At 51.6% G+C, this 24,631-nt stretch overlaps 1 protein-coding gene across 2 annotated transcripts in view; it reads right to left on the bottom strand.

Moving 5' to 3' along the window:
- ABR (ABR activator of RhoGEF and GTPase) overlaps positions 1–13,706 on the bottom strand; it is a 223,396-nt gene extending 209,690 nt beyond the window's left edge. The window contains exons 1-2 of one of the 2 annotated variants that reach the window (XM_055367093.2): positions 12,510–13,706; positions 11,581–11,993 (exon numbers count right to left, since the gene is read on the bottom strand). In XM_055367093.2, the coding sequence (XP_055223068.2) occupies positions 11,842–11,993; positions 12,510–13,617 (1,260 nt within the window). In that variant the 5' untranslated portion in view covers positions 13,618–13,706 and the 3' untranslated portion in view covers positions 11,581–11,841. Of the gene's footprint in view, positions 1–11,580; positions 11,994–12,509 lie in introns of those variants that run through there. The other variant, XM_055367089.2, reaches the window with a different exon arrangement.
- Positions 13,707–24,631: the final 10,925 nt, after the last annotated feature.

A 24,631-nucleotide genomic window follows, 5' to 3' on the forward strand; every position in this document is an offset into this window, starting at 1 on the left:
GGCCTCCCGAGGTGCCGGGATTGCAGACGGAGTCTCGTTCACTCAGTGCTCAATGTTGCCCAGGCTGGAGTGCAGTGGCGTGATCTCGGCTCACTACAACCTCCACCTCCCAGCCGCCTGCCTTGGCCTCCCAAAGTGCCGAGATTGCAGCCTCTGCCCGGCCACCACCGTCTGGGAAGTGAGGAGCCCCTCTGCCCGGCCGCCGCCCCGTCTGGGAGGTGTACCCAGCAGCTCATTGAGAACGGGCCATGACGACGATGGCGGTTTTGTCGAATAGAAAAGGGGCAAATGTGGGGAAAAGAAGGAGAAATCGGATTGTTGCTGTGTCTGTGTAGAAAGAGGTGGACATAGGAGACTCCATTTTGTTCTGTACTGGGAGAAATTCTTCTGCCTTGGGATGCTGTTAATCTATAACCTTACCCCCAACCCCGTGCTCTCTGAAACATGTGCTGTGTCCACTCAGGGTTGAATGGATTAAGGGCGGTGCAAGATGTGCTTTGTTAAACAGATGCTTGAAGGCAGCATGCTCGTCAAGAGTCATCACCACTCCCTAATCTCAAGTACCCAGGGACACAAACACTGCGGAAGGCCCCAGGGTCCTCTGCCTAGGAAAACCAGAGACCTTTGTTCACTTGTTTATCTGCTGACCTTCCCTCCACTATTGTCCTATGACCCTGCCAAATGCCCCTCTCCGAGAAACACCCAAGAATGATCAATAAATACTAAAAAAAAAAAAAAAAAGAAAGAAAGAAAGAAACTGAACACCTAAATAGAACTTACTATGTGCCAGCCTCAGCCCTTATATCAACTTGCTCAGTTCTCACAAATCTGCGAGGTAGGGAAGCTGTTACAACCCCCTGCTCCAGAGGAGGAGAGCGGGGCCCGCAGGGGCTGTGTCATTTGCCTAGAGTCACGCGGGAGTGAGTAGCAGAGGCAGACGCAAACCCAGCTCCGAGTCTTCCTCTGTTCCCTGCACTAGACTCACTCCCCTCACGTCGGAAGTGGAGAAAGGGGCCAGAGGAAAGCTGACGCCATTGGCAAAATCACGTCCAGCCTGAAGGGGCCCGTCGGCTCTAACTAATGCCTCCCATACACATTGCCCATCTTCCCATCTTTCAAGAAAAGCCAGAAATCCAGATTGCTAGGTAAAACCTCCTGGTTTTAAATGGATCCAATTTTGTTTTAACCCTCTGTAGCCCAAACAAAGCACATCAGCAGACTGCACTTAGCCTGGGGCCGGCCACGTGCCACCCTGCTGTTGCAGCTGTCTCTAAGGACTGCGCTGTCCTCTGCCTGTCTGAAGACCCTGGGGAACTCTGGGTCTGGTGGCCAAAGGGGAGTCACCTCAGTGAACAACAGCTCCTTCAGCCCATTGATATGAATAATTAATTTCTGCGTGCTCACCGCCAGCCCACAAAGGTTACCAACAAGCTCGCATTCAGGAAGCAACTCTGTGCCCTCTGAGACAATGAGGACAGGCGTGGGGGGATCCTAGGGGTGTTCAGGGAGCCCCATAATGAAGCCCAGCATGGTGAGCTGTGCTCAGAGAGCAAGTGGATGCCAGCCCAGCCTGCTGCCTAGGTGGGGCCACAGAGCATCATGGAGGCTCATTAGAGATGGGACATGCGGCGGCTTTCCCTGCTGTCAGCAGGAGTGGGCTCTGGATTCCTCAAGGTGCTTTAAAATAAAACGAAAAGGCGCAATTATGCAGCCAAACAGAAGGCGAGGCAGCTGCCTACAAAACGAGGCTTTCGCCGTAATAGGACCCCAACCCCAGCGCACAGTGCGGCCGCCTCACCGTCCCCCCCAGGCTGCAGCCGTGACGCGTCTGTAATTGGATGCTTCGCTGTTCCAGCTCTTGGATTATTCAAATTACAGGATTTTCAGTTTCAATTAAGGTTATGACCAGGCAACAAGATGAGCAAGATACCACGTTTCACCTTTATAGTCTATTTCAGCAAGAAGCATGGCCAAACTAGTAACAGTGGGGATAATCATAAAATTAACCAACACATACTGAGTGGTTACCATGTGTCAGGTCTGGTTCAAGGTATGTTATATACATATTGACTTATTTAACCTTCACGCCAACTTAATTGGCTATTGATATTATATTATCATCGTCCCCTAGCCTACAAATATAAAAACTGAGGTGCAAAAAGGTTGAGGAATTTGCTCAAGGTCACATAGCAGTTAAGTGGCAGAGCCGTGATTCGAACCCAGGCAATGTGGTCCTGGACAGCGTGCTCTTATTTATTTATTTTGTTTTTTTGAGACGGAGTCTTGCTCTGTGGCCCAGGCTGGAGTGCAGTGGTGCAATCTCAGTTCACTGCAACCTCCACCTCCCAGGTTCAAGCGATGCTCCTGCCTCAGCCTCCTGAGTAGCTGGGATTACAGGCACGTGCCACCATGCTCAGCTAATTTTTGTATTTTTAGCAGAGACGGGGTTTCACCATGTTGGCCAGGCTGGTCTTGAACTCCTGACCTCAGGTGATCCGCCCGCCTCGGCCTCCCAAAGTGCTGGCATTACAGGAACGTGCTACCACACCCGACTAATTTTTGTATTTTTAGTGGAGACGGGGTTTCACCATGTTGGCCAGGCTGGCCTCGAACTCCTGACTTCAAGTAATCCGCTACCTCGGACAGCATGCTCTTGATCATCACACCAGTAGCTGTTTTCATTTATACAGAGCTCACCATATGCCGGACCCCATGCTACATTATTTCATTTAACCTTTGCAACACCAAGTGAGGTACAATGATCCGCATTGTATAGAAAAGAAAATAGGCTTATAGGCAGGTGAATTAACTTGGTTAAGGACACAAAATAACAAGTGGCTACAGCCTGGATCCAAACCCAGTTTCCTCTGATTCAAAGCCAGGCTCTTAACCTTACTTGGTACATAGTCCCAGCTCATTTAACTTACTGGGGCCCATAAAATTTAGGTCTGTCTGCAAAATTATCTAGTCCCGTCACCTTATTTTAAAGTGAAAAGCTATAGTCTGGAGAGGTTAACAGTTAGTGGTGAGCTGGAGTAGAGAATAACTTTGGCCCCAGAAAGAGCTGTGTTCCAATCCTGGCTCTGTCCTTTGTGAGCTGTGTGACTACAGACCAGTGACTCAATGTCTCTAGACTTGTTAATACAGAATGAGAAGAATGATCCTTAGTCTCATGGGAACATACTGATTAAAGTATGTGTGTAACCTACACTTCTGCTCAACATTCGGCATGCCAAAACCATCTCATTATAGTCAGCTGTCCCCAAATTACAAATGGACGATTTCAAACTTTGGCCGATGAGTCTGCTGTTTATGATTTGAAATAATGCTGTAAGTGATGAGTAGGTCGCCAAGATGGGCCCCCAAGTCCAGTGAACAGAGACCTTGGAAAACTGCAGTGTACTTCTAGACTTCTCTGAATTCCTCATACATTCCAAATGTGCAAAATCCCCAAGGAAATCGCGTTTTTCAGAGAGCTGAGCAATCAGATCTTTAGGCCTTCCACCCTCACAGATGAAGTTAATATACTACTAGGTCAATGACATCAGGAACACAATAGGTTTGCACGGTGTTTAATTCTAGTATCCTTTTCTATCTGTTTGTTTGTTTGTTTGAGACAGAGTCTCACTCTGTTGTCCAGGCTGGAGTGCAGTGGCGCGATCTCGGCTCACTGCAACCTCTGCCTCCTGGGTTCAGGCAATTATCCTGCCTCAGCCTCTCGAGTAGCTGGGATTACAGGTGCCTGCCACCATGCCTGGATAATTTTTGTTTTTTTTAGTAGAGATGGGGTTTCACCATGTTGACCAGGCAAGTCTCAAACTCCTGAGCTCAAATAGCTGCTCGGGAGGCTGAGACAGGAGAATGGTGTGGATCCCGGAGGCAGAGCTTGCAGTGAACCAAGATCACACCACTGCACTCCAGCCTGGGCAACAGACCGAGACTCCGTCTAAAAAAAAAAAAATTTAAAGTAATCATTTTTCTCAGCAGCTGAAAAACGCAACGTGAGGTCCAGGCAGCCTCCCCTCAGACAGTGTTATCTCAGGCCGACTGTAGCGAGCGTCGAATGGGAAGACAGGAACAGGATCGCTGCGGAAAGACTTGCAGATTTACTCTGCAGCTACGCGGTGCAGAAATAACAGGAGACTCACGTGGTGTAAATACAGCTACACAGGGCGGTGGTGCAAAGTCAGATGGTTACGGGGATTTCTGCTTATGATTCTATGGTATACGGAGCCCAGTTTCCAAAACAGCCAAATCTGCCCCAACACCTGGACGACGAGTCCCTGTGACTACAACACAGCCCTGATGTTTGGAGGCGACCCACTCCCCACCCTCCTTGCAATGGGTTCCTCAAAACCAGAACAAGCTAAAAACAAACCTTACACAACCAGCATTTTCCAGCACAGTAAACCAAGGCAGGGAATGTATTTTTTTCACTGAACTTCTCATTCGTGACTATTCTAAAATCAACCAGGAACTTATCGAGTGCCGGCCGTGAGCCCAGGCCTGTGAAAGATTTTGTTGTGAGAGAAAAGGGGTGTAAAGGACGGCCCCCGCTTTCAAGGAGTCAGCTAACCACTCAGTTTGAGAGCAGCTCCTCACAGTAGACATGTAAAAGGCTACTGCCTTGCACAGGGCCGTGGCTCCGTTGTTATTTGTTTACTGACTCAATAAATTAATAGATGGCATAATAAGAAGACAATTGTGCCGTGTGGGGCCCGCTCTAAGAACCGCAAGATGGGTTGGAGTCGTTGGCAAAGGCTGTGCCAGAGGCCGCTAGCTGCCTACGCAATATCAATTCTTCTATTTTTCCTTGTAACAGAGCCCCTATTTTACTTGAGGTGGCCATACACCCAGATAAAATACTGCATTTCCCAGCCTCTCTTATAGCTTGAGGTGGTTAAGGAGATAAAAACAGAAACTGTCAAGAGAGGTTCCCAGGAAAGTGCCTTAAAAGGCAGACCAACAGCCACCACTCACTCTTACGCTCCTCTTCCCATTCTTCTAATTCCTGCCTGAAACGTGAATGTGATGGCTGGATCTCCAGCAGCTATTTCAGACCAGGAGGGGAGCTTGAGGACAGAGAAGCAGAAAGACTGAAAAGCCTCCATTCCTGATGATCATGGAGTCACCATACTCTCGCCCGGACTGCTAGACGCTGGAATTCTGTTACTTGTGAGATAAATAAGCCTCTATCTTGTTTAAGCTACTTTTTTTCAGTTTTGTCATATACAGCAAACCCCTAACGACCAATCTCAGGTTCCACAGAAAATCAGCCCTTAAAGGAGGGGTTGGTTTGGGGAAGTCAAGGCGGGAGGGCTCCTCAAATGCCAGAAAGGGCACAGGAAAAGACGCCGGATGGAATGTGCAATGGCGGAAAGGATCTGCGTAGGAAACAATATAAGAAGCCAGATGGTGGCTTTGCAGACGCCAAGAGAGACAGGGCTTGACGGGGAAGCATCAGGGACCCCAGGGGACCTGGAAAGGTTGTCTTCCTCTGAAGATGCAAAACACCTCTGGAGTAGGGATGGGGTAAGTAAAAAAGGAGAGAAAGAGGCAAACAAATAAGCTTGGGAAACTTTATTACCTGGAGAGATTCAAATATAAGCAGTAGCCTGGTTTAGCCAACTGAAAATTCCTGGACTTATAACAGCAACAATAAAGACACCATCGAGGAAGAGTAATGATAACAGCACCATCGAGGATCCCGATGGTGAGACGGGGTTTCACCCTGTCACCAAGCTGGAGTGCAGAGTCGTGATCTCGGCTCACTGCAACCTCCGCCTCCCGGGTTCAAGCAATTCTCCTGCCTCAGCCTCCCAAGTAGCTGGGATTACAGGTACATGCCACTCTGCCCGGATAATTTTTGTATTTTTAGTAGAGACGGGGTTTCACCATGTTGGCCAGGCTGGTCTCGAACTCCTGACCTCAAGTGATCCACCCACCTCAGCCTCCCAAAGTGCTGGGATTACAGGCGTGCGTGAGCCACCGTGCCCGGCCTCAAATGGCTTCTTAATATCTCTTCACAATAGGGATGGGAAAAAATTACTCTATCACAGCTGAGGCTGAAAATTCAATCCTTCAAATTAAGTTACTCAGACATGTACTGAACACAAGGAATTCTTCCTGGAGCAACAATCTCATTAGTCACTGATGGGAAGGGCAGAAAACCCATCAGGTTACAGATGAATCAGGTTCAGGTAACATGACTACTTAGTAGGAAATTCATTTCCCATAAAGATTAAAAATAAAAAGTCTCAAGGCCAAGTGTGGTGGCTCATATCTGTAATCTCAGCACTTGTGGGGGCCGAGGAGCGAGGATCGCTTGAGCCCGGGAGTTGTAGACGAGCCTGGGGAACATAGTGAGACCCCGTCTCTACAAAAAATTAAAAATTAGCCAGCTCGTGGCATGTGCCTGTACTTCCAGCTACATGGGAGGCTGAGGTGGGAGGATCGCTTGAGCCTAGGAGGTGAAGGCTTCAGTGAGCTGTGTTCATGCCACTGCACTCCAGCCTGGGCAGCAGAGTAAGACCGTGTCTTAAAATAAAATAGGCCAGGGACAGTGGCTTACACCTGTAATCCCAGCACTTTGGGAGGCCGAGTCAGGCAGATCACCTGAGGTCAGGAGTTCAAGACCAGCCTGGACAACATGGCGAAACCCCGTCTCTACTAAAAATACAAAAAGTAACCGGGTGTGGTGGCAGGCACCTGTAATCCCAGCTACTCGGGGGGCTGAGGCTGGAGAATTGCTTGAACTCAGGAGGCGGAGGTTGCAGTGAGCCGAGATCTTGCCATTACACACCAGCCGGGGTGACAAGAGCCATACTCCATCTCAAAAAAATAAATAAAATAATATAAAAATTAGCCGGGCTTGGTGGCGGGCACCCGTAATCTCAGCTACTCAGAAGACTCCACCTCAAACAAACAAAAAATCAGTAACAACACACACACACACACACACACACACAGAGACACGAATACCCTCCATGGTCACTCTACGCCAGGTGTTCTGCCAAACTCTTTAATTATTCTCTTGCATTTAATCTTCGTAACTATCCTGAGAGGGAAGTACTAATATTTGAGGCGGTACAGCTTGGTGTGCGAAAGCATGGACCTGGAAGCCAGACTGCCTGGGTTCAAATCCTAAGGGCTACTTATAAGCTGGGTGACCATGGGCAGGGTTATTGAAGTTCTCCAGGCCTCGTGATTCTCATGGAAAATGGAAATAATAACAGCACCTGTATTCGTCCGTGTTCACACTGCTGTAAAGAACTACCCGAGACTGGGTAATTTATAAAGGAAAGAGGTTTAATTGACTCACAGTTCCCCATGGCTGGGGAGGCCTCAGGAAACTTACAATCACGGCAGAAGGCAAAGGAAAAGCAACCACCTTCTTCACAAGGCGGCAGGAGAGCGAGCAAGCCTGCGGGGAACTTCCAAACGCTGTAAAACCACCAGATCTCATGAGAGCTCCCCTCGTGATCAGGACAACAGCCTGGGGGAAACCGCCCCATGATCCAGTCGCCTCCCACCAGGTCCCTCCCTCGCCACGTGGGGATGACAATTCGAGATGAGATTTGGGTGGGGACACAGAGCCAAACCCTAGCAGTGCCTGTCTCCTGAAGGTGCTGTGTGGAATCCATGAATTAAAGCATATGAAGTGCTCAGAACAGGAGCTGGCAAAAGTGAGCCCTTAGGGTTAGCGACGTTTATTATTCCCATCTGTCAGAGACGGAGGCTTGGAAGGGTCAGTGGCTGGCCGGTGGTCTCACACCTGGGGAGAGGCAGGCCTGACTTCACAGCACGCACCACCCAACGCAGCTGATCCTGGCTCTGCCCGTCCCCCCACTCCTCACCACACCAACACGGCCTGGTCTTTGTCTTTCCTGGTACCAAGCAAGGCTACAAGGTGCTAAAAGGAAGATACTAAGCGAATTGGCAGACTAACTTATTTATTACACTCTGATGTTGCTATCTTGCGTGGACAAAAAAGCCGAAATGTGTTTTGGCTTAGGAATCTGCCCCTCATCTAAAAGGAAATGGCCCTTTTCACCTCTGCTTCTGGGCCTCTGTAGGTGAGGCCTCACGTGTTCTCTCTCTGAAACCCTGACACTAAGGCAAAGCCTGGATTGCCCAATAAAACCTGACCTTAAGGACCTCTGAATGCAGATAATGAGTGTGATTGCTGGTGGAGGCCAATCCAGCAAAAAGAGACTCATGAGCCAAGATGACCTCTGCCTTGAGTCCTGCCCTGCTGCCTGAAAGGTTCTAGAAAGAGTCAGAGCCTTGCTGGGAGGGGGAAACACGTATCTTCTTCATTCATATTTTTTAGAGACAGGGACTCGCTCTGTCACCCAGGCTGGAGTGCAGTGGCACAATCATAGCTCACTGAAGCCTCGACCTCCTGGGTTCAAGTGATCCTCCCACTTCAGCCTCCTGAGTAGCTGGGACTATAGGTTCACACCACCACAACTGACTGATTCTTTTTTTCTTAGAAATGGGGTCTCACCGGGCGCGGTGGCTCACTCCTGTAATCCCAGCACTTTGGGAGGCTGCGATGGGCGGATCAGAAAGTCAGGAGATCGAGATCATCCTGGCTAACACGGTGAAACCCTGTCTCTACTAAAAATACAAAAAATTAGACAGGCGTGGTGGCGGGCGCCTGTAGTCCCAGCTACTCGGGAGGCTGAGGCAGGAGAATGGCGTGAACCTGGGAGGCGGAGCTTGCAGGGAGCCCAGATGGCACCACTGCACTCCAGCCTGGGCAACACCATGAGACTCCATCTCAAAAAAAAAAAAAAAAAGAAAAGAAAGAAAAGAAAGAAATGGGGTCTCACTGTATTGCCCAGGCTGGTCTCAAATTCCCAGCCTCAAGCAGTCCTCCCACCTCAGCCTCCCAAAGTGCTGGAATTACAGGTGTGAGCCATTGTACCAGCCACACGCACCACGGAAAACCAAACCATCTGTGATTCAGAATGACTGGGGAGTGGGAAGCTCTGAGGAAGCAACTCGGCTGGGCACAGTGGCTCAGGCCTGTAATCCCAGCACTTTGGGAGGCCGAGACAGGCGGATCACCTGAGGTCAGGAATTCAAGAGCAGCCCGGCCAATATGGTGAAACCCCGTCTCATCTAAAATACAAAAATTAGCCAGGCGTAGTGGCACACTCTTGTCATCCCAGCTACTCAGGAGGCTGAGGCAGGAGAATCACTTGAACCCAGGAGGCAGGGGTTGCAGTGACCCGAGGTGACGCCACTGCACTCCAGTCTAGGTGACAGAGCGGGACTCTGTCTCAACAAAAAAGAAAAAGAAAAAAGAAACAACTCAAAGAAAAATGACCTGTAGTAGTGGTTAATTAACACTTATGGGTGCTTCCTACGTGCCAGGACCCGTCCAAAACGCTTTAGAAATATGATCCATTTATTTCTCATATCAACAGCAGGAGAGAAGAGGTGCTTATTAGCCTCATTCTACAGATGAGGAGACTCAGGCTCAGAAAAGTCAAATAACTTCTCCCAATGTCACACAGGCAGTCTAGCTTCAGAAACATGGTTTAATTCCGTGTTTTCAAACCTTTTTGTTCATCTCACAGCAAGAAATACATTCTACATCAGCTCCCAGTGTACACATACGCGTCCGCATAGAATCGAAACGGAGTCCAAAAACAGAATAATACTCGCCGTGTCCAATGCACTTATCTTTAGAGAGAAAAACCCCTGCCCGCCTGGAGCTTGCGTTTGACTGGAGGGAGACAGTGAATAAGACCCACATGCCAAATTGCAGCATCCACGGTGGTAATTTGGGGAATGCTGTAGAGAAAAATGAAGCAACAAAGGACAAGGGTGGCCAAGGAAGACCTCCCGGGTGCTTCTGTTGCCAACTGCACTAATTTCAATGAGCTGTTACCCACAGTGCGAAAACGCCTTAATCGCTCCACTCTAATGCCTCCCTGTATGCTTGAGGGCTCTTTCTCCTAGATTGTGTGTGCACACATGTATGTGGCAGTGTGCACATGTATGTACATGTGCAGGTGTCTGTGTATGCATGTATGTGGCAGTGTGCCATGTATATACGTGTGCAGGTGTGTGTGTATGTGTGTGCATGCATGTATGTGGCACTGTGCCATGTGTATACGTGTAGGTGTGCATGTGTGTGCATGCATGTATGTGACAGTGTGCCATGTACATACATGTGCGGGTGTGCAGGTATGTGTGTGCGTGCATTTATGTGGCACTGTGCACATGTACATATGCAGGTGTGTGTGTGCATGCATGTACATGTGAAGGTGTGAATGTGTGCATGCATGTATGCTAGTGTGCACATGTATATATACGTGTGCAGGTGTGTATGTGTGTGCATGTATGTGAGTGTGCCATGTGTTTACATGTGCAGATGTGTGTGTGCATGCATGTGGCAGTGTGTCATGTATATACATGTGCTGCTGTGTGTGTATGTGTGTGCATGCATGTGACAGTGTACCATGTGTATACGTGTGCAGGTATGTGTGTATATGTGTGCATGCATGTATGTGGCAGTGTACCATGTGTATACATGTGCTGCTATGCATTTATGTGTGCATGCATGTAACCACGTGCAAGTGCACCCCCCACTCACTTCCTCCCTGAGGAGGCTTTGGAGACAGAGGCAGAACCCGAACATGTAGCTATGCAGTGTGCCACAGGAGCTTGCCCTGCAGAGGGGGCTGGAATGGCGCCTGAAATCTAGCCCAGGCATCACTAGCCAAAGCCATGAGTGCCAGACACGTGCCCCGGCTCACGTCTGTAGTCCAGAGGAAGGTGACTCTTGTTATCATTGGTCCACCCAGAGGGGAGCATCTTTTGCAATTCCCAGGGGCAGCGCCGACTTCTAATGTGCATCAAGGTGCCCTATGTGCTAGAGTGTCCTAAGGGAGACAGGCGACGACTCACAGAAATAAAAATCACTCCCTGGGAAAAGTCTAGTGTGCTGGGCACCCCGGGGAGGGTGATGGATGTCGGTCTGGGGGGAGACAGGATTGGAACCAGCTCTGAAGCAGCTGGGGCCACTTGGGTAGCCTCCACCAAGGGCATTTGGAACTTGGCACTAGGGTGAAATCTTCAGGCTCTTCCCTTAAGTTAAAGAGACATATAAAAATGTTACCAGCGTGGGCGGCAAGAGCATTGCCTGTGGGAAACACAGCCAATCTTTGCTAATGAATAAGTGTAATTGATCAAAACAGATGACTTGATGGACCTTCCAAATGTGCTTTTAGCAAAGTGGACAGTTTTTCATTCAAATGCAAACTCATCCAGATAAAATCTAATAATGGAGATTTTGGAACAATCCCAGCATCAATGATTTTTTTTTTCCTCCTTCACTGAGCAGGAAGGCATCTTAAATTCCTGGCTGCAGCTTGACCCAACCGGACACCACCAGTGTGCTGCTTTCCGCGTGGCTGAGGAGACCGTGACAGTTCACAGACACAGCAAAGGGCTCCCACGCCACCCCCATCCCCACCTGACCTCTCCTCCTTAGCCCCATTCCCACTCCCTGACCTAGAAAGAGCTGGGTGGACGCTCAATTCCAGGCAATCATTTATTCAGCCATTATTCGTTGAGCTTTGACTGCTGCAAAGCAACGTGCATACCACCAGAAGGGGGTTCAAAGATGACTAAGACCAGGCCCTGTCCTCAGAAAAGAGAGCAGATACGAGGGGAGAGAGATGACAGGAGACCCGGTGAAGGTCTCAGCTCACCCCAACGAGCACTTAATCTTTCTGAGCTTCAGTTTCCTCTTTTATCCAATGAAGACGCTGGACTAGACATGGTCTCTGGGCACCAGGCCAGCCGGAAAACGAGATGGGCCTAAGCCTCCCCTTCCCCTCTTGCTCCCAGACTCCTAGAAAGCCAAGAGGCCAGGCGCCGCCTTCTAAGAAGAAAACGAGTCCGCAGAGGGGGCTGGTGAGGGCCGTGGCCCTTCCCTGAAGTTGGCACGTGGCCCCAACACACAGAGCAGCCTGGAGAAGAGGAGACTAAGTTCAGAAAATGGAGTGGAAGGTTCGGCCTTCCACGGTTAGGAAAGCGGAGCTCAGAAGGATCGGGAATTTCCGGGAAATGGGAAGCCCCTGGGGTGTGTGCAGAGAGGGGTGACAGACAGAAGGGTGACAGCGCCCGGTGGTGCCAAGGAATCTGGCGGGGGCCAGGCCGGAGGGAGGGGTGAGGGATGTCAGGGCCACAGAGCACAAAGGCCTGGGCTCCTCCCACGCGCCGGCCACACGCCCCGTTCCGCCAGCCCTGCCGCCGCCACAAGTTCATTTTCATAGAATCGCCCAAGCTTAACGTCGCTTTGCACGTGTTTTCTAAGTTCCACAGGTGGCTTTGGGGTACAGGCGCAGCTCACCCTCCTTCCCGCCCGCTCCCCGGCCCCGAGCTCGAGGTTAAACAGGGCCGCGGAGTCGGCCGGGAAGGGGTCCCAGCAGCCCGGGGTGGGGGGCGCGCGGCGGGGTCGAGCGGGGTCTGGGGGGGGCGCCCACCTGCGGAGAAGCCGTCCTCGCGGTCGGAGCTGTGCCGGCTGCCGTCGCTGTCTCTCTCCGGCGAGCTGTGGCCGGGCGAGTCCCGCTCGGGCACCCGCAGGAACCTCTGGCGCCGCCACGGGGACAGGTGCTCGCGCCTGGGGGTCTCCGCTGCGGCGAGGGGCGAGCCCGGGCGGTCCTTGGCCTCGGCCTCCCGCTGCTCCAGGTTGCGGGTCCCCCGCTGCGGCCGCCGCCCCCCGGGGATCAGGTGCATCCAGCGGTGGGGGCTGCACGCCCGCCCCGGCCTCTCCGCCTGCTCGCGGGTCCCGAACCGGCAAGGGGCCACCAGCCAGTGGCTGAGGATGAACTTCTCGTTGAAATCCACCATCTCGAAGTCGTGGTCGCTGCCGTCGCCCCCCTCGTCCGTGCCGGGAGCCGCCTGGGGGTCCCCGAGGGGCGCGTCGTCCTCCTGGGCCCGGAACCGCAGCTGGGGCTGCAGGAGCTGCTGGTGGACGGCGTCGGCCCAGCTCCTTCCCCCGCCGGCTTCTCCGGCCGCCCCGGGCCCGGCGGGCAGGTCCCCGCGGGGAGACTCAGCCTCGGGGTCGGGGCGCCCGGGGTCCCCGCGGGGAGACTCAGCCTCGGGGTCGGGGCGCCCGGGGTCCCCGCGGGGAGACTCAGCCTCGGGGTCGGGGCGCCCGGGGTCCCCGCGGGGAGACTCAGCCTCGGGGTCGGGGCGCCCGGGGTCCCCGCGGGGAGACTCAGCCTCGGGGTCGGGGCGCCCGGGGTCCCCGCGGGGAGACTCAGCCTCGGGGTCGGGGCGCCCGGGGTCCCCGCGGGGAGACTCAGCCTCGGGGTCGGGGCGCCCGGGGTCCCCGCGGGGAGACTCAGCCTCGGGGTCGGCGCGCCCGGGGTCCCCGGAGTCTCCGCCGCCGCCCCCGGCCAGCGCGGCCTGCAGGAGGGAGGCTTTGAGCTGCTCCTCCGCCAGCACCTGTTGCAGCCGCTCCAGGTTGAGTCTGCAGCGCTCCAGCTCCCGCTCCGCGTCCCGCACCGACTCCAGCCTCGGGACCGGCGCCTCCGCCCCGGGGAACTCGGCCCGCCAGCGCCGCTCGAACGCGCGGGGGTCCCACATGCCCCGAGCTCCGTCCGCGCCGACCCTTCCCCGCGGCCCCCGAAGAGACCAGAGGTAAAATCAAGTGTCCCCTTCCGCCCTCGCGCCTCTTCCCCGTCTTCTTCCTCTTTTCTTCTCCTCGTGGGTTTCGCCTCCCTGACGTCAGCGGCTCCTCGCGGCGGGGGCGGGCGCCCGGGGGATGAGAACCCGCCCCGGGCATCCCACAGCCAGCTCGGGCCGCGGAGCCGCCGGGAGAGGGCGGGAGCTGCGGGGCCTGGACTCGAGCCTTCCCCGCTCGCCGCGCCCTCCCGGCCCCGGACCCCGCCCGCCCCGCTCCCCTGTCGGCCCGCTCCCTGCACCCGAGCGCGCGGCCCCGGACACCCTCCTGCCGGGCCGGGGGAAGACGTGGGGGCTGAAGGCGGCGTGGCTGGTGTCACTGCGGACCCGCGGGGTCGCCCTGCGCCGGGATTGATGGATTGATTGACTGATTGACTGATTGATTGACTGATTGATTGATTGATTTTCCTTTTTTGAGGCCAGGTCTCGCTCTGTCGCCCAGGCTGGAGCACAGTGGCGCGATCGTGCCTTAAACTCACTTGACGAAGATCACGGAGCAGTTTAATCCAAATGTGGGGGTAACGCTTCGGGGTTCTGTCGGCCCCTGTAAGTTTCTCTCCTCTTCTCACTGAAGTTTTTCCGGGAAAAACACTCAAGGATGACTGAGCCAAGCGGCTCTGCTGGAGGCGCCCGGGACCTCAAAGCTGGACTCCCCGGGGACTGAGTCCAACCGTGGCTGCAGGGGCCGCGGCCTGGCGGAGGGTCCGCGTGGGTGTCTACGAGGACCCCACACTCCATCTCCTCTTTGCGGCCTCAGACACTTCCCCTGGGGAGGACAAGAAATGGGAGCTGGGCCGGGCGCGGTGGCTCACGCCCGTAATCCCAGCACTTTGGGAGACCGAGGTGGGCGGATCACCTGAGGTCCGGAGTTCGAGACCAGCCTGACCAACATGGAGAAACCGCGTCTGTACTAAAAATACAAAATTAGCTGGGCGTGGTGGCACATGCCTGTAATCCCAGCTACTCGGGAGGCTGAGGCAGGAGAATCGCTTGAACCTGGGAGGCGGAGGTTGCAGTAAGCCGAGATTGCTCCATTGCACTCCAGCCTAGACAACAACAGCGAAACTCCATCTCAAAAAAAAAAGAAAGAAAGAAACGGGAGCTGGAGAGGGGGCCTGGAGACGGGGGTCCCACGTGGCCCTGCCCTCCACACCTGGCTGAGCAAGGCTTTCCAGTTCTTTTCCAGGGTTGTGGATGAGGCCCCACTGCCTGCGAAGAGAGGCCCTGATAAACCATCTCGTGCTTTCTTAAAGAGGGGACACCTTATCAATGATTCACGTTTCCTTCATTTTAAGCATGAAGAAATTGATCTAAGAGGTCGGGCGCGGTGGCTCACGCCTGTAATCCCAGCACTTTGGGAGGCCGAGGTGGGCGGATCACCTGAGGTCAGGAGTTCGAGACCAGCCTGGCCAACATGGGGAAACCGTGTCTCTACAAAAATACAAAAATTAGCCGGGCGTGGTGGCAGACGCCTGTAATCCCAGCTACTCGGGAGGCTGAGGCAACAGAATTGCTTGAACCTGGGAGGCGGAGGTTGCAGCGAGCTGAGATCACACCACTGCACTCCAGCCTGGGCGACAAGAGTGAGACTCCGTCTCAAAAAAAAAAGAAAAGAAAGAAAAAAAAGAAATTGATCTAAGAGGCTGACTTGGCAGCTGGAAATTCTTCCTCCCCACAGCACCTTTTGGGGACTGGAGCTAAACTCAGCCACCTTCTCCGTAGCCCCTGCCAACCACCCGGCTCTCACCTGAACCATGGGCACAGGCCGTCCTGCTCCCACTTTTCCAGCCCCTTAATTCATTCCTCAAGGCTACAAGGAAGCAAGGAAGATGTTTCTTAACCACAAATGTGCCATGTGTTTGCGCCAAGCCCTTTCTTGGCTCCCGTCGCGTACAGGGTGGAGTCCAGACTCCTTGGCCTGACACAGGAAGTCCTCCCACATCTGGTCTCTGCCCACCTCGCTGCCTTCTTCCTATAATTTAGCCTTGCCAGCTCAAAGCTGGCCCCAAAGACCTCACACCCTTTTCCTTTTCCTTGGAACTTCTCATCTCTCCCTACACGCTTGCAAAAGTCCCCACTGCCTGGGGACCTCCCCCTCTGATGAACCTTTTCAGCCCCTCCTCGCTCGCCCTTGTTTGTATCAGCATTGGATCTCATGCCTGCCTTTTATCTTTGTTTGCCCTTGTTCCACCTTTTTTTGTTTCTTTTCCTGTAGAGAGGCAGCGGCTTCTCCACCTCATCTCACTCCCTGAACCGGCAGGGGGCCATGAGCAAATGGAACAAATTTCAAATCCACCATCTCGGCCAGTGGCGGTGGCTCACACCTGTAATCCCAGCACTTTGGGAGGCCGAGGCAGGTGGATGACCTAAGGTCAGGATTTCAAGACCAGCCTGGCCAACATGATGAAATCCCGTCTCTACTAAAAATACAAAAATTAATCGGGTGTGGTGGCGGGTGCCTGTAATCTCAGCTACTCCCAAGGGAGGCTGAGGCAGGAGAATGGCTTGAACCCAAGAGGCGGAGGCTGCAGTGAGCAAAGATCACGCCACTGCGCTCCAGCCTGGGTGACAGAGCGAGACTCTGTCTCAAAAAAAAAAAAAAAATCTCCCAAAAAGACAAAAAAATCCGCCATCTCAAAGTCGTGCTCACTGCTGTTGCCCCCATCATCTCATGTTGCCCAGGCTCATCTTGAACTCCTGGGCTCAAGCAGTCCACCCTGTCTGCCTCCCAAAGTGCTGGGATTACCAGCATGAGCCACTGGGGCTATTCCACCTGTAGGGCAGCGGCGCAATTACTGCTCACTGCAGCCTGGACCCCCTTGGAGGAAGCCATCCTCCCTCCTCAGCCTGCGGAGTAGCTGGGACTACAGGCATGTGGTATCATGCCTGGCTAATTTTTGTATTTTTCGCAGAGATGGGGGTCTCACTGTTGCCCAGGATGCTCTGGAACTCCTGGGCTCAAGCAATCAGCCTGCCCTGGCCTCCCACTGTGCTGGGATTACGGGCGTGAGGCACTGCATTGGACTCCACTTTATTATAGTTACCAGTGAGACCTTCTGTTTCCCCTACTCTAAGAACCCCTCAAGTGCAGAGATTGTGTCTTTTTTCATTTTTGTATTCCGACACCTTCTCGCAGAGTGTGGTATAGAGATGACTGATAATTGTTGAAGGAAAGAAATGAATGAATGAACAAACAGACAGATGCATGAACCCCCTCCTTGCCTCCTGCTGGGCTCTCCGGTCCTGAATCACTCCGGACTGGGGCACATTTGCTTCCCACACGTCAACTCCAAGAAAGAATTTCCTTTCTTGCCAAAGTCTGTGTTTACTCATTTTACTAATATCCCTCTTCCTTCTTTGTTTTTTCTTTTCCTTTTTTTTTTTTTTTTTTTTTTTTTTTTTTGTGAGACAGAATCTCACTCTGTCGTCCAGGCTGGAGTGCAGTGACGCAATCTCGGCTCACTGCAAGCTCCGCCTCCCAGGTTCACGCCATTCTCCTGTCTCAGCCTCCCAAGTAGCTGGGACTGCAGGCGCCCGCCACCACGCCCGGCTAATTTTTTGTATTTTTAGTAGAGATGGGGTTTCACCGTGTTAGCCAGGATGGTCTCGATCTCCTGACCTCGTGATCCGCCCGCCTCGACCTCCCAAAGTGCTGGGATTACAGGCGTGAGCCACCGCGCCCGGCCTCTTTCTTTCTTTCTAACTTGGTATGCCACTGGCATGAATCATCCCAGTGTTTGTCTTCACGCCAGACTGCTATGGAGAAATGGATATGTTTTTTGTTATTTTTTTTTTTTTTTTTTTGAGATAGAGTCTCACTCTGTCCCCCAGGCTGGAGTGCAATCCCCATTCACTGCAACCTCCGCCTCCCAGGTTCAAGTGACTCTCCTGCCTCAGAGTGGCTAGGATTACAGGCACGTGACACCACACCCGGCTAATTTTTATATTTTTAGTAGAGACGGGGTTTTGCCATGTTGACCAGGCTGGTCTCGAACCCCTGACCTCAGGTGACCCGCCCACCTCGGCCTCCCAGAGTGCTGGGATTGCAGGCGTGAGCCACCGCGCCCAGCCATGTGTTTTAAATACACTACTTTGGCCGGGCGCGGTGGCTCACGCCTGCAATCCCAGCACTTTGGGAGGCTAAGGCGGGCGGATCACCTGAGGTCAGGGGTTCGAGACCAGCCTGGCCAATATGTTGAAACCCCATCTCTGCTAAAAATACCAAAAATTAGCCGGGCGTAGTGGCAGGCGCCTGTAATCCCAGCTACTCAGGAGGTTGAGACAGGAGAACTGCTTGAACCCAGGAGGCAGAGGTTGCAGTGAGCCGAGATTGTGCCACTGCACTCCGGCCTGGGCAACAAGAGCGAAACTCCGTCTCAAAAATAAATAAATAAATAATAATAATAAAATGCACTAACTTCCTATTCCCCAGTTTGAGTGATTTCTCCATCTTTCACCTAGCTCCTCAACCTGCTTTCTCTCCCACCTTCACTGCACACCCCAGGGGTCATCACAATCTCCTTTGTCCACTGAGAAGGACTGAGAAGCTTCCAATGCCTATCGCCAGCCCACGCCAGGGAGAGTCCATCAAAGGGAGTCCACGACATCTTGGCCTCCGTATACAGATTTCAGAATGGGAGAGGAAGAGCAGTCCAGAAGTGAGGGATGACCCCAGGCAACAGCATATTGATTGGAAACTGTTTCAATATGTATATTTAAATGCACCAAGAAAAAGAAAACTACAGGTTACTAATACACATCCATTTCTGAAAGTGCAAGTTCCCTGGGAGGATAGTTTCAAATCTGTCCTTTAATTAAAGCCGTGGTATGATTCTCTTTTGGCCCAAGGAAATTGTTACCAATACCACTAATTTTTTCCACAAGGACCAGTAGAGCTGGAAATGCCAGCACACATCATCTTCTGTAAACAGATCCCAGGAGCAGCCTGCATTGTCCCCAGCTGGTGGATAGCTCAAGCTTTATGACTTGGCTCTGGGTCCTCATGGGGACAGGGGTAGGCTGCTGACATTTACTGAGTCCACACCTCTAGCTGCCATACATTTTTTATCTCTTCTAATTCCTCACAACAACCCTGTGAAGAAGGTATTATTGTCGCCACTTCAGACAGACAGAAATGGAAGGTCAAAGAGGTTAGAAGCCACACAGCTAGTCTGCTGAAATTTTCTTTCTTTTTTTTTTTTTTTTTTGTTAAGAGACAGGGTAGGCCAGGCACAGTGGCTCACGCCTGTAATCCCAGCACTTCGGGAGGCCGAGGCAAGTGGATCACCTGAGGTCACGAGTTCGAGGCCAGCCTGGCCAACATGGTGAAACCCCATCTCTACTAAAAATACAAAAATTAGCCGGGTGTGGTGGCAGGTGCCTGTAATCCCAGCTACTCGGGTGAGGTGGGAGGCTGAGGTAGGAGGAGCGCTTGAACCCGGGAGGCGGAAGTTGCAGTGAGCAGAGATCGTGCCACCATACTCCAGCCTGGGCGACAGAGTGAGACTCCATCTTGAAAAAAAAAAAGAAAAGAAAAAGAGACAGGGTCTGACTCTGTCACCTGGGCTGGAGTGCAGTGGTGCCATCATAGCTCACTGCAGCCTCAACCTCCGGTACTCAAGCCATCCTTCCACCTCAGCCTCCCAAGCGCACGCCACCACACCCGGCTTTTTTTTTTTTTTTTTTTTTTTTTGTAGAGACAGGGTCTCCTTATATTCCCCAGCCTGGTCTAGAAATCCTGGGCTCAAGCGATCTTCCTGCCTCAGCCTCCCAAAGTGTTGGGATTACAGGTGTGAGCCACCGTGCCTGGCCTGCCGGATTCTAAATAGTGTTAGGATTACAGGTGTGAGCCACCACGTTCAGCCTGCTAGATTCTGTAGTCCTGCAGCTTTGTAAGAACTTGGTCCAGGTGCATCTGTCACTGGCATTTCTTTATTCAATAAATATTTGTTGAGCACCCACTAGGTCCCAGGGCCTGGCAAATTAAGTTTAAACTTTGTTTTTGGTTTATTTTTTTGAGACAGGGTCTCGCTCTGTCTCCCAGGCTGGAGTGCAGTGGCCACAATCTCGGCTCACTGTAACCTCCGCCTCCTGGGTTCAGGCGATTCTCCTGCCTCAGCCTCCCGAGTAGCTAGGATTACAGGCATGCACCACCACGGCCAGCTAATTTTTGTATTTTTAGTAGAGACAGGGTTTCACCATGTTGGTCAGGCTGGTCTCGAACTCCTGACCTTGTGATACACCCACCTCGGCCTCCCAAAGTGCTGGGATTACAGGTGTGAGCCACTGCGCCCCACCAGGCACCCAGTTTTCTAGAATTTTTGTCACTACAGTCTTACCTTTTCTAGAATTTTTTTTTTTTTTTTTTTTTTTTTAGACAGGCTCTCACTCCATCTCCCAGGCCGGAGTGCTGTGGTGCGACCACACGTCATTGCAGCCTCGACCTCCCAGGCTCAAGCGGTCCTCCCTCCTCAGCCTCCCAAGTAGCTGGGACCACAGCACAAGCCACCACATGTGGTGATTTTTATTTATTTATTTATTTATTTTTTGTAGAGATGAGGTCTCACTATGTTGCCTAGGCTGGTCTCAAACTCCTGGGCTCAAGCCCATCCTCCCACCTCGGCCTCCCAAAGTGCTGGGATTACAGGTGTGAGCCACCGCACCTGGCCCCTTCCTAGAATCTTGTATGAAAGAATGTGGTCTTGGTGTTGGACTGTTGAAACAGCACAGTGTTTCTGAGTTCAATCGGCACTGTTGTGTATTTACATCTCCTTCCTTCCCTTCCCATACCCCAGGGTCGGAAATAGGCATTTTAACATACTAGGTGGAAACAGGCATTCAAGCTTCATTCTAACGCTGTGACAAAAGTGTTATTATCATTATTTTGCAGTTAAACAAGTGTGGTTTGATGAGATTAAGACAGTCATTCAGGGCCAGGCTTAGTGTCTGACGCCTGTAATCCCAGCACTTTGGGAGGCCGAGGCGGGCGGATCACCTGAGATCAGCAGTGAGACCAGCCTGGCCAACATGCTGAAACCCCATCTTCACCAAAAAAAAAAAAAATACAAAATGCAAAACTCAAAAATCAGCTGGGCGGGGTGGCGGGTGCCTGTAATCCCATCTACTCAGGAGGCTGAGGCAGGAGAATTGATTGAACTCGGGAGGCCGTTGCAGTGAACCAAGATCGCACCATTGCACTGAAGCCTGGGCAACAAGAGCAAAACTCCGTCTCAACAAACATAAAAGATAGTCATTCAAGTTTGTGTAATTCATTCCTTTTTATTGTGGAAGAATATTCCATTGTATGAATATACCCCTATTTGTTTATTCTCCAGTTGATAGACATTGGAGTTGTCTCTGTGTGGACAAGTGTTTTCATTTATATTCCCCACAAAAAATACAGAAATGGGATTGCTGGGTCGTAAGGAAACTGTATGTTTAACTTTTCTTTTTTCTTTTTCTTTTTTTCTTTTTAATTTTGAAACGAAGTCTCGCTGTTTCGCCCAGGCTGGACTGCAGTGGCGCTATCTTGGCTCATTCCGCCTCCCGGGTTCACGCCATTCTCCCACCTCAGCCTCCCGAGTAGCTGGGACTACATGCACCCGCCACCGTGACCAGCTAATATTTTGTATTTTTTTAGTAGAGAGCAAATTTCACTGTGTTAGCCAGGATGGTCTCGATCTCCTGACCTCGTGATCTGCCTGCCTTGGCCTCCCAAAGTGCTGAGATTACAGGTGTGAGCCACCGCGCCCGGCCAAAACTGTATGTTTAACTTTTAAAGATATTACCATACAATGTTTTCCAAAGTGTCTGTACTATTTTCCTTTTTTTTTTGTATTTTTAATAGAGACGGGGTTTCGCCATGTTGGCCAGGCTGGTCTGGAACCCCTGACCTCAGGTGATTCGCCTGCCTCGGCCTCCCAAAGTGTTGGGATTACAGGCGTGAGCCACCACGCCCAGCCTGTTTTCCATTATTAACAGCAATGTGTGTGCTTCTCATTGTTCTATGTGCATGTCAACACTTAGTGTTGTAAGTTTTTTTTGCTTTAGCCACTTTAGTGGGTATATAATGCTATCTTGTTGTGGTTTAATTTGATTATTAATGATGTACAACATCTTTTCATGTACTTATTGGCCATTTGCATATTTTCTTTTATGAAGTGTTTGTTTAAATCTTTTGTCCATTTTTTTTTGGATATCCTTTTAGAGTTGACTTGTAATAGTCCTTTTTTTATTTTTATGTTTTTTGAGACAAGTTCTTGAGGTCTGTTGCCCAGGCTGGCCTGGAACTCCTGGGCTCAAGTAATCTTCCCACCTCAGCCTCCCAAGTAGCTGGGACTACATGCCTGGCTATGGTTTTTTTTCTTTTTTGTAGAGACAGGGTCTCCCTATGTTTCCCAGGCTGGACTTGAACTCCTGGGCTTAAGTGATCCTCCCTCCTTGGCCTCCCAAAGTGTTGGGATTACAGACATGAGCCAGTATGCTCTAGCTCTTTTTTTTTTTTTTTTTTTTTTTGAGACAAGGTCTTGCTCTGTCACCCAGGCTGGAGTGCAGTGGCACCATCTCAACTTGCTGCAACATCCACCTCTGAGACTCAAGCGATCCTTCCACCTCGGCCTCTTGAGTAGCTAGGATTACAGGTACATACCACCACGCTCAGCTAATTTCTGTATTTTTTGTAGAGACCAGGTTTCACCATGTTGTTCAGGCTGGTCTCAAACTGCTAGACTCAAGTGATCCACCTGCCTCAGCCTCCCAAAGTGCTAGGATTACAGGCCTAAGCCATTGCACCTGGCCTGTCTAGTTCTTTTCTTCTTTTTTTTTAGATGGAGTCTCACTCTGTTGCCCAGGCTGGAGAACAGTGGCACAATCTCGGCTCACTACAAGCTCCGCCTCCTGGGTTCACGCCATTCTCCTGCCTCAGCCTCCCTAGTAGCTGGGACTACAGGCACCCGTCACCATGCCTGGCTAATTTTTTTGTATTTTTTCAGTAGAGACGGGGTTTCACCATGTTAACAAGGTTGGTCTCGATCTCCTGACCTTGTGATCCACCCACCTCAGCCGCCCAAAGTGCTGGGATTACAGGCGTGAGCCACCTAGCCAGCCATGGCCTGTCTAGTTCTTTATATTATTTATTCATGCTCTTTGTCAGATATATAAATATAGATAGATATATATATATATATTTTTTTTTGAGACAGAGTCTACCTCTGTCGCCCAGGCTGGAGTGCAGTGGCGCCATCCTGGCTCACCGCAACCTCCGCCTCCCGGGTTCAAGCGATTCTCCTGCCTCACTCAGCCTCCTGAGTAGCTGGGATTACAGGTGTGTGCCACCATGCCCGGCTAATTTTTGTATTTTTGGTAGAGATGGGGTTTCACCCTGTTGGCCAGGCTGGTCTGGAACTCCTGACCTCATGTGATCCGTCCACCTCGGCCTCCCAAAGTGCTGGGATTACAGGTGTGAGCCACTGTGCCTGGCCGTGTCCAAGTTTTTGTGTGGACATGTTTTCCATTTTCTCTGTTTCTGCTTAGGAGCGAAATTGCTGGCTCATATGGTCACTCTGAATTTCGCTTATCAGAGAACTGTCCGACAGTTTCCAAAGCATCTACGTCATTTTACCTTCCCGGTGTATACGGGCTCCAACTGCTCCACATTCTTTCCCACACTAGTGTGCATTTTTTGTATCATAGCCACCCTAGTGCGTGTGATGTGGTATCTCATTGTGGTTTCTCTGGTTGTTGTTTCCTTCGGGGTTTTTTTTTTTTTTGAGATGGAGTGTTGCTCTGTCACCCAGGCTGGAGTGCAGTGGCTCAATCTCAGCTCACTGCAAACTCCACCTCCTGGGTTCCAGCGATTCTCCTGCCTCAGCCTCCTGAGTAGCTGGCATTACAGGCGACTGCCACCACACCTGGCTAACTTTTGTATTTTTAGTGGAGACAGGGTTTCACCATGTTGGTCAGGCTGGTCTCAAACTCCTGACCTCGTGATCCGCCTGCCCTCGGCCTCCCAAAGTGCTGGAATGACAGGCGTGAGCCACCGCGCCCGGCCTTGTTTTGTTTTTGAGATAGGGTCTTGCTCTGTCGCCCAGGCTGGTGTGCATTGGCACAGTTGCGGCTCACTGCTGCTTCAAGCACCAGTACTCAAGTGATCCTCCCACCTCAGCCTCCTGAGTAGCCAGGACCACAGGTGCCTGCCACCACACTCAGCTAATTATTTTTTTAACTGTCTTGTAGAGACGAGATCTCACCATGCTGCCGGGGCTGGTCGCAAAGTCTGGGCTCAATCTGTGTTCCCACCTCAGCCTCCCAAAGTGCTGGGATTACCGGCGTGAGCCACTGCACCCAGCCTCGTCATGGTTTTGATTTATTTGCCTTTCCCTAATAATTAATGATGAACACATATTCATGTTCTTGAAACCACCTTTCCAAAATGATGACTGAGACAGTGTTAGATCTAACTTGACCGACTCCGTCTTGCTTCTCACCTCCAAGCTGCCCTTGTTCATTCCTGGGCGTAGGCTGAACTAACTTTAGGAGAAACTTAGTTTATAGTTTATAGTTTAAACAAAGACGGTTAACAGCCCTTTCCCAAAGCAGACCTCCTTCTTCCCTGGGGACTAGTCTGCCTTTGTAGGACTAACTTTAGCCCCAAGATTAGAAATTATGGTTTAGCAGTCATGCAGCTGGAGGCCAGAAGATTCTGACTCTCCTTAAACTGCTCCTAAGATAAGCGCTTGAGATATTTTGGAAACCCTGCACTTGATGGATCAGCTGACACCACCCAGATCAATAAACTGGCTCATCTGATCTTGTGGACCCCACCCAGGAACGATTGAGCTCAAGAAGACAGCTTTGACGCCCTGTGATTACACCTCTGACCAATCAGCACTCCTGGCTCACTGGCTTCCCCCACCCACCA

Source organism: Gorilla gorilla, chromosome 19 (genome assembly GCF_029281585.2).
Source record: "Gorilla gorilla gorilla isolate KB3781 chromosome 19, NHGRI_mGorGor1-v2.1_pri, whole genome shotgun sequence".
Lineage (NCBI taxonomy): Eukaryota > Metazoa > Chordata > Mammalia > Primates > Hominidae > Gorilla > Gorilla gorilla.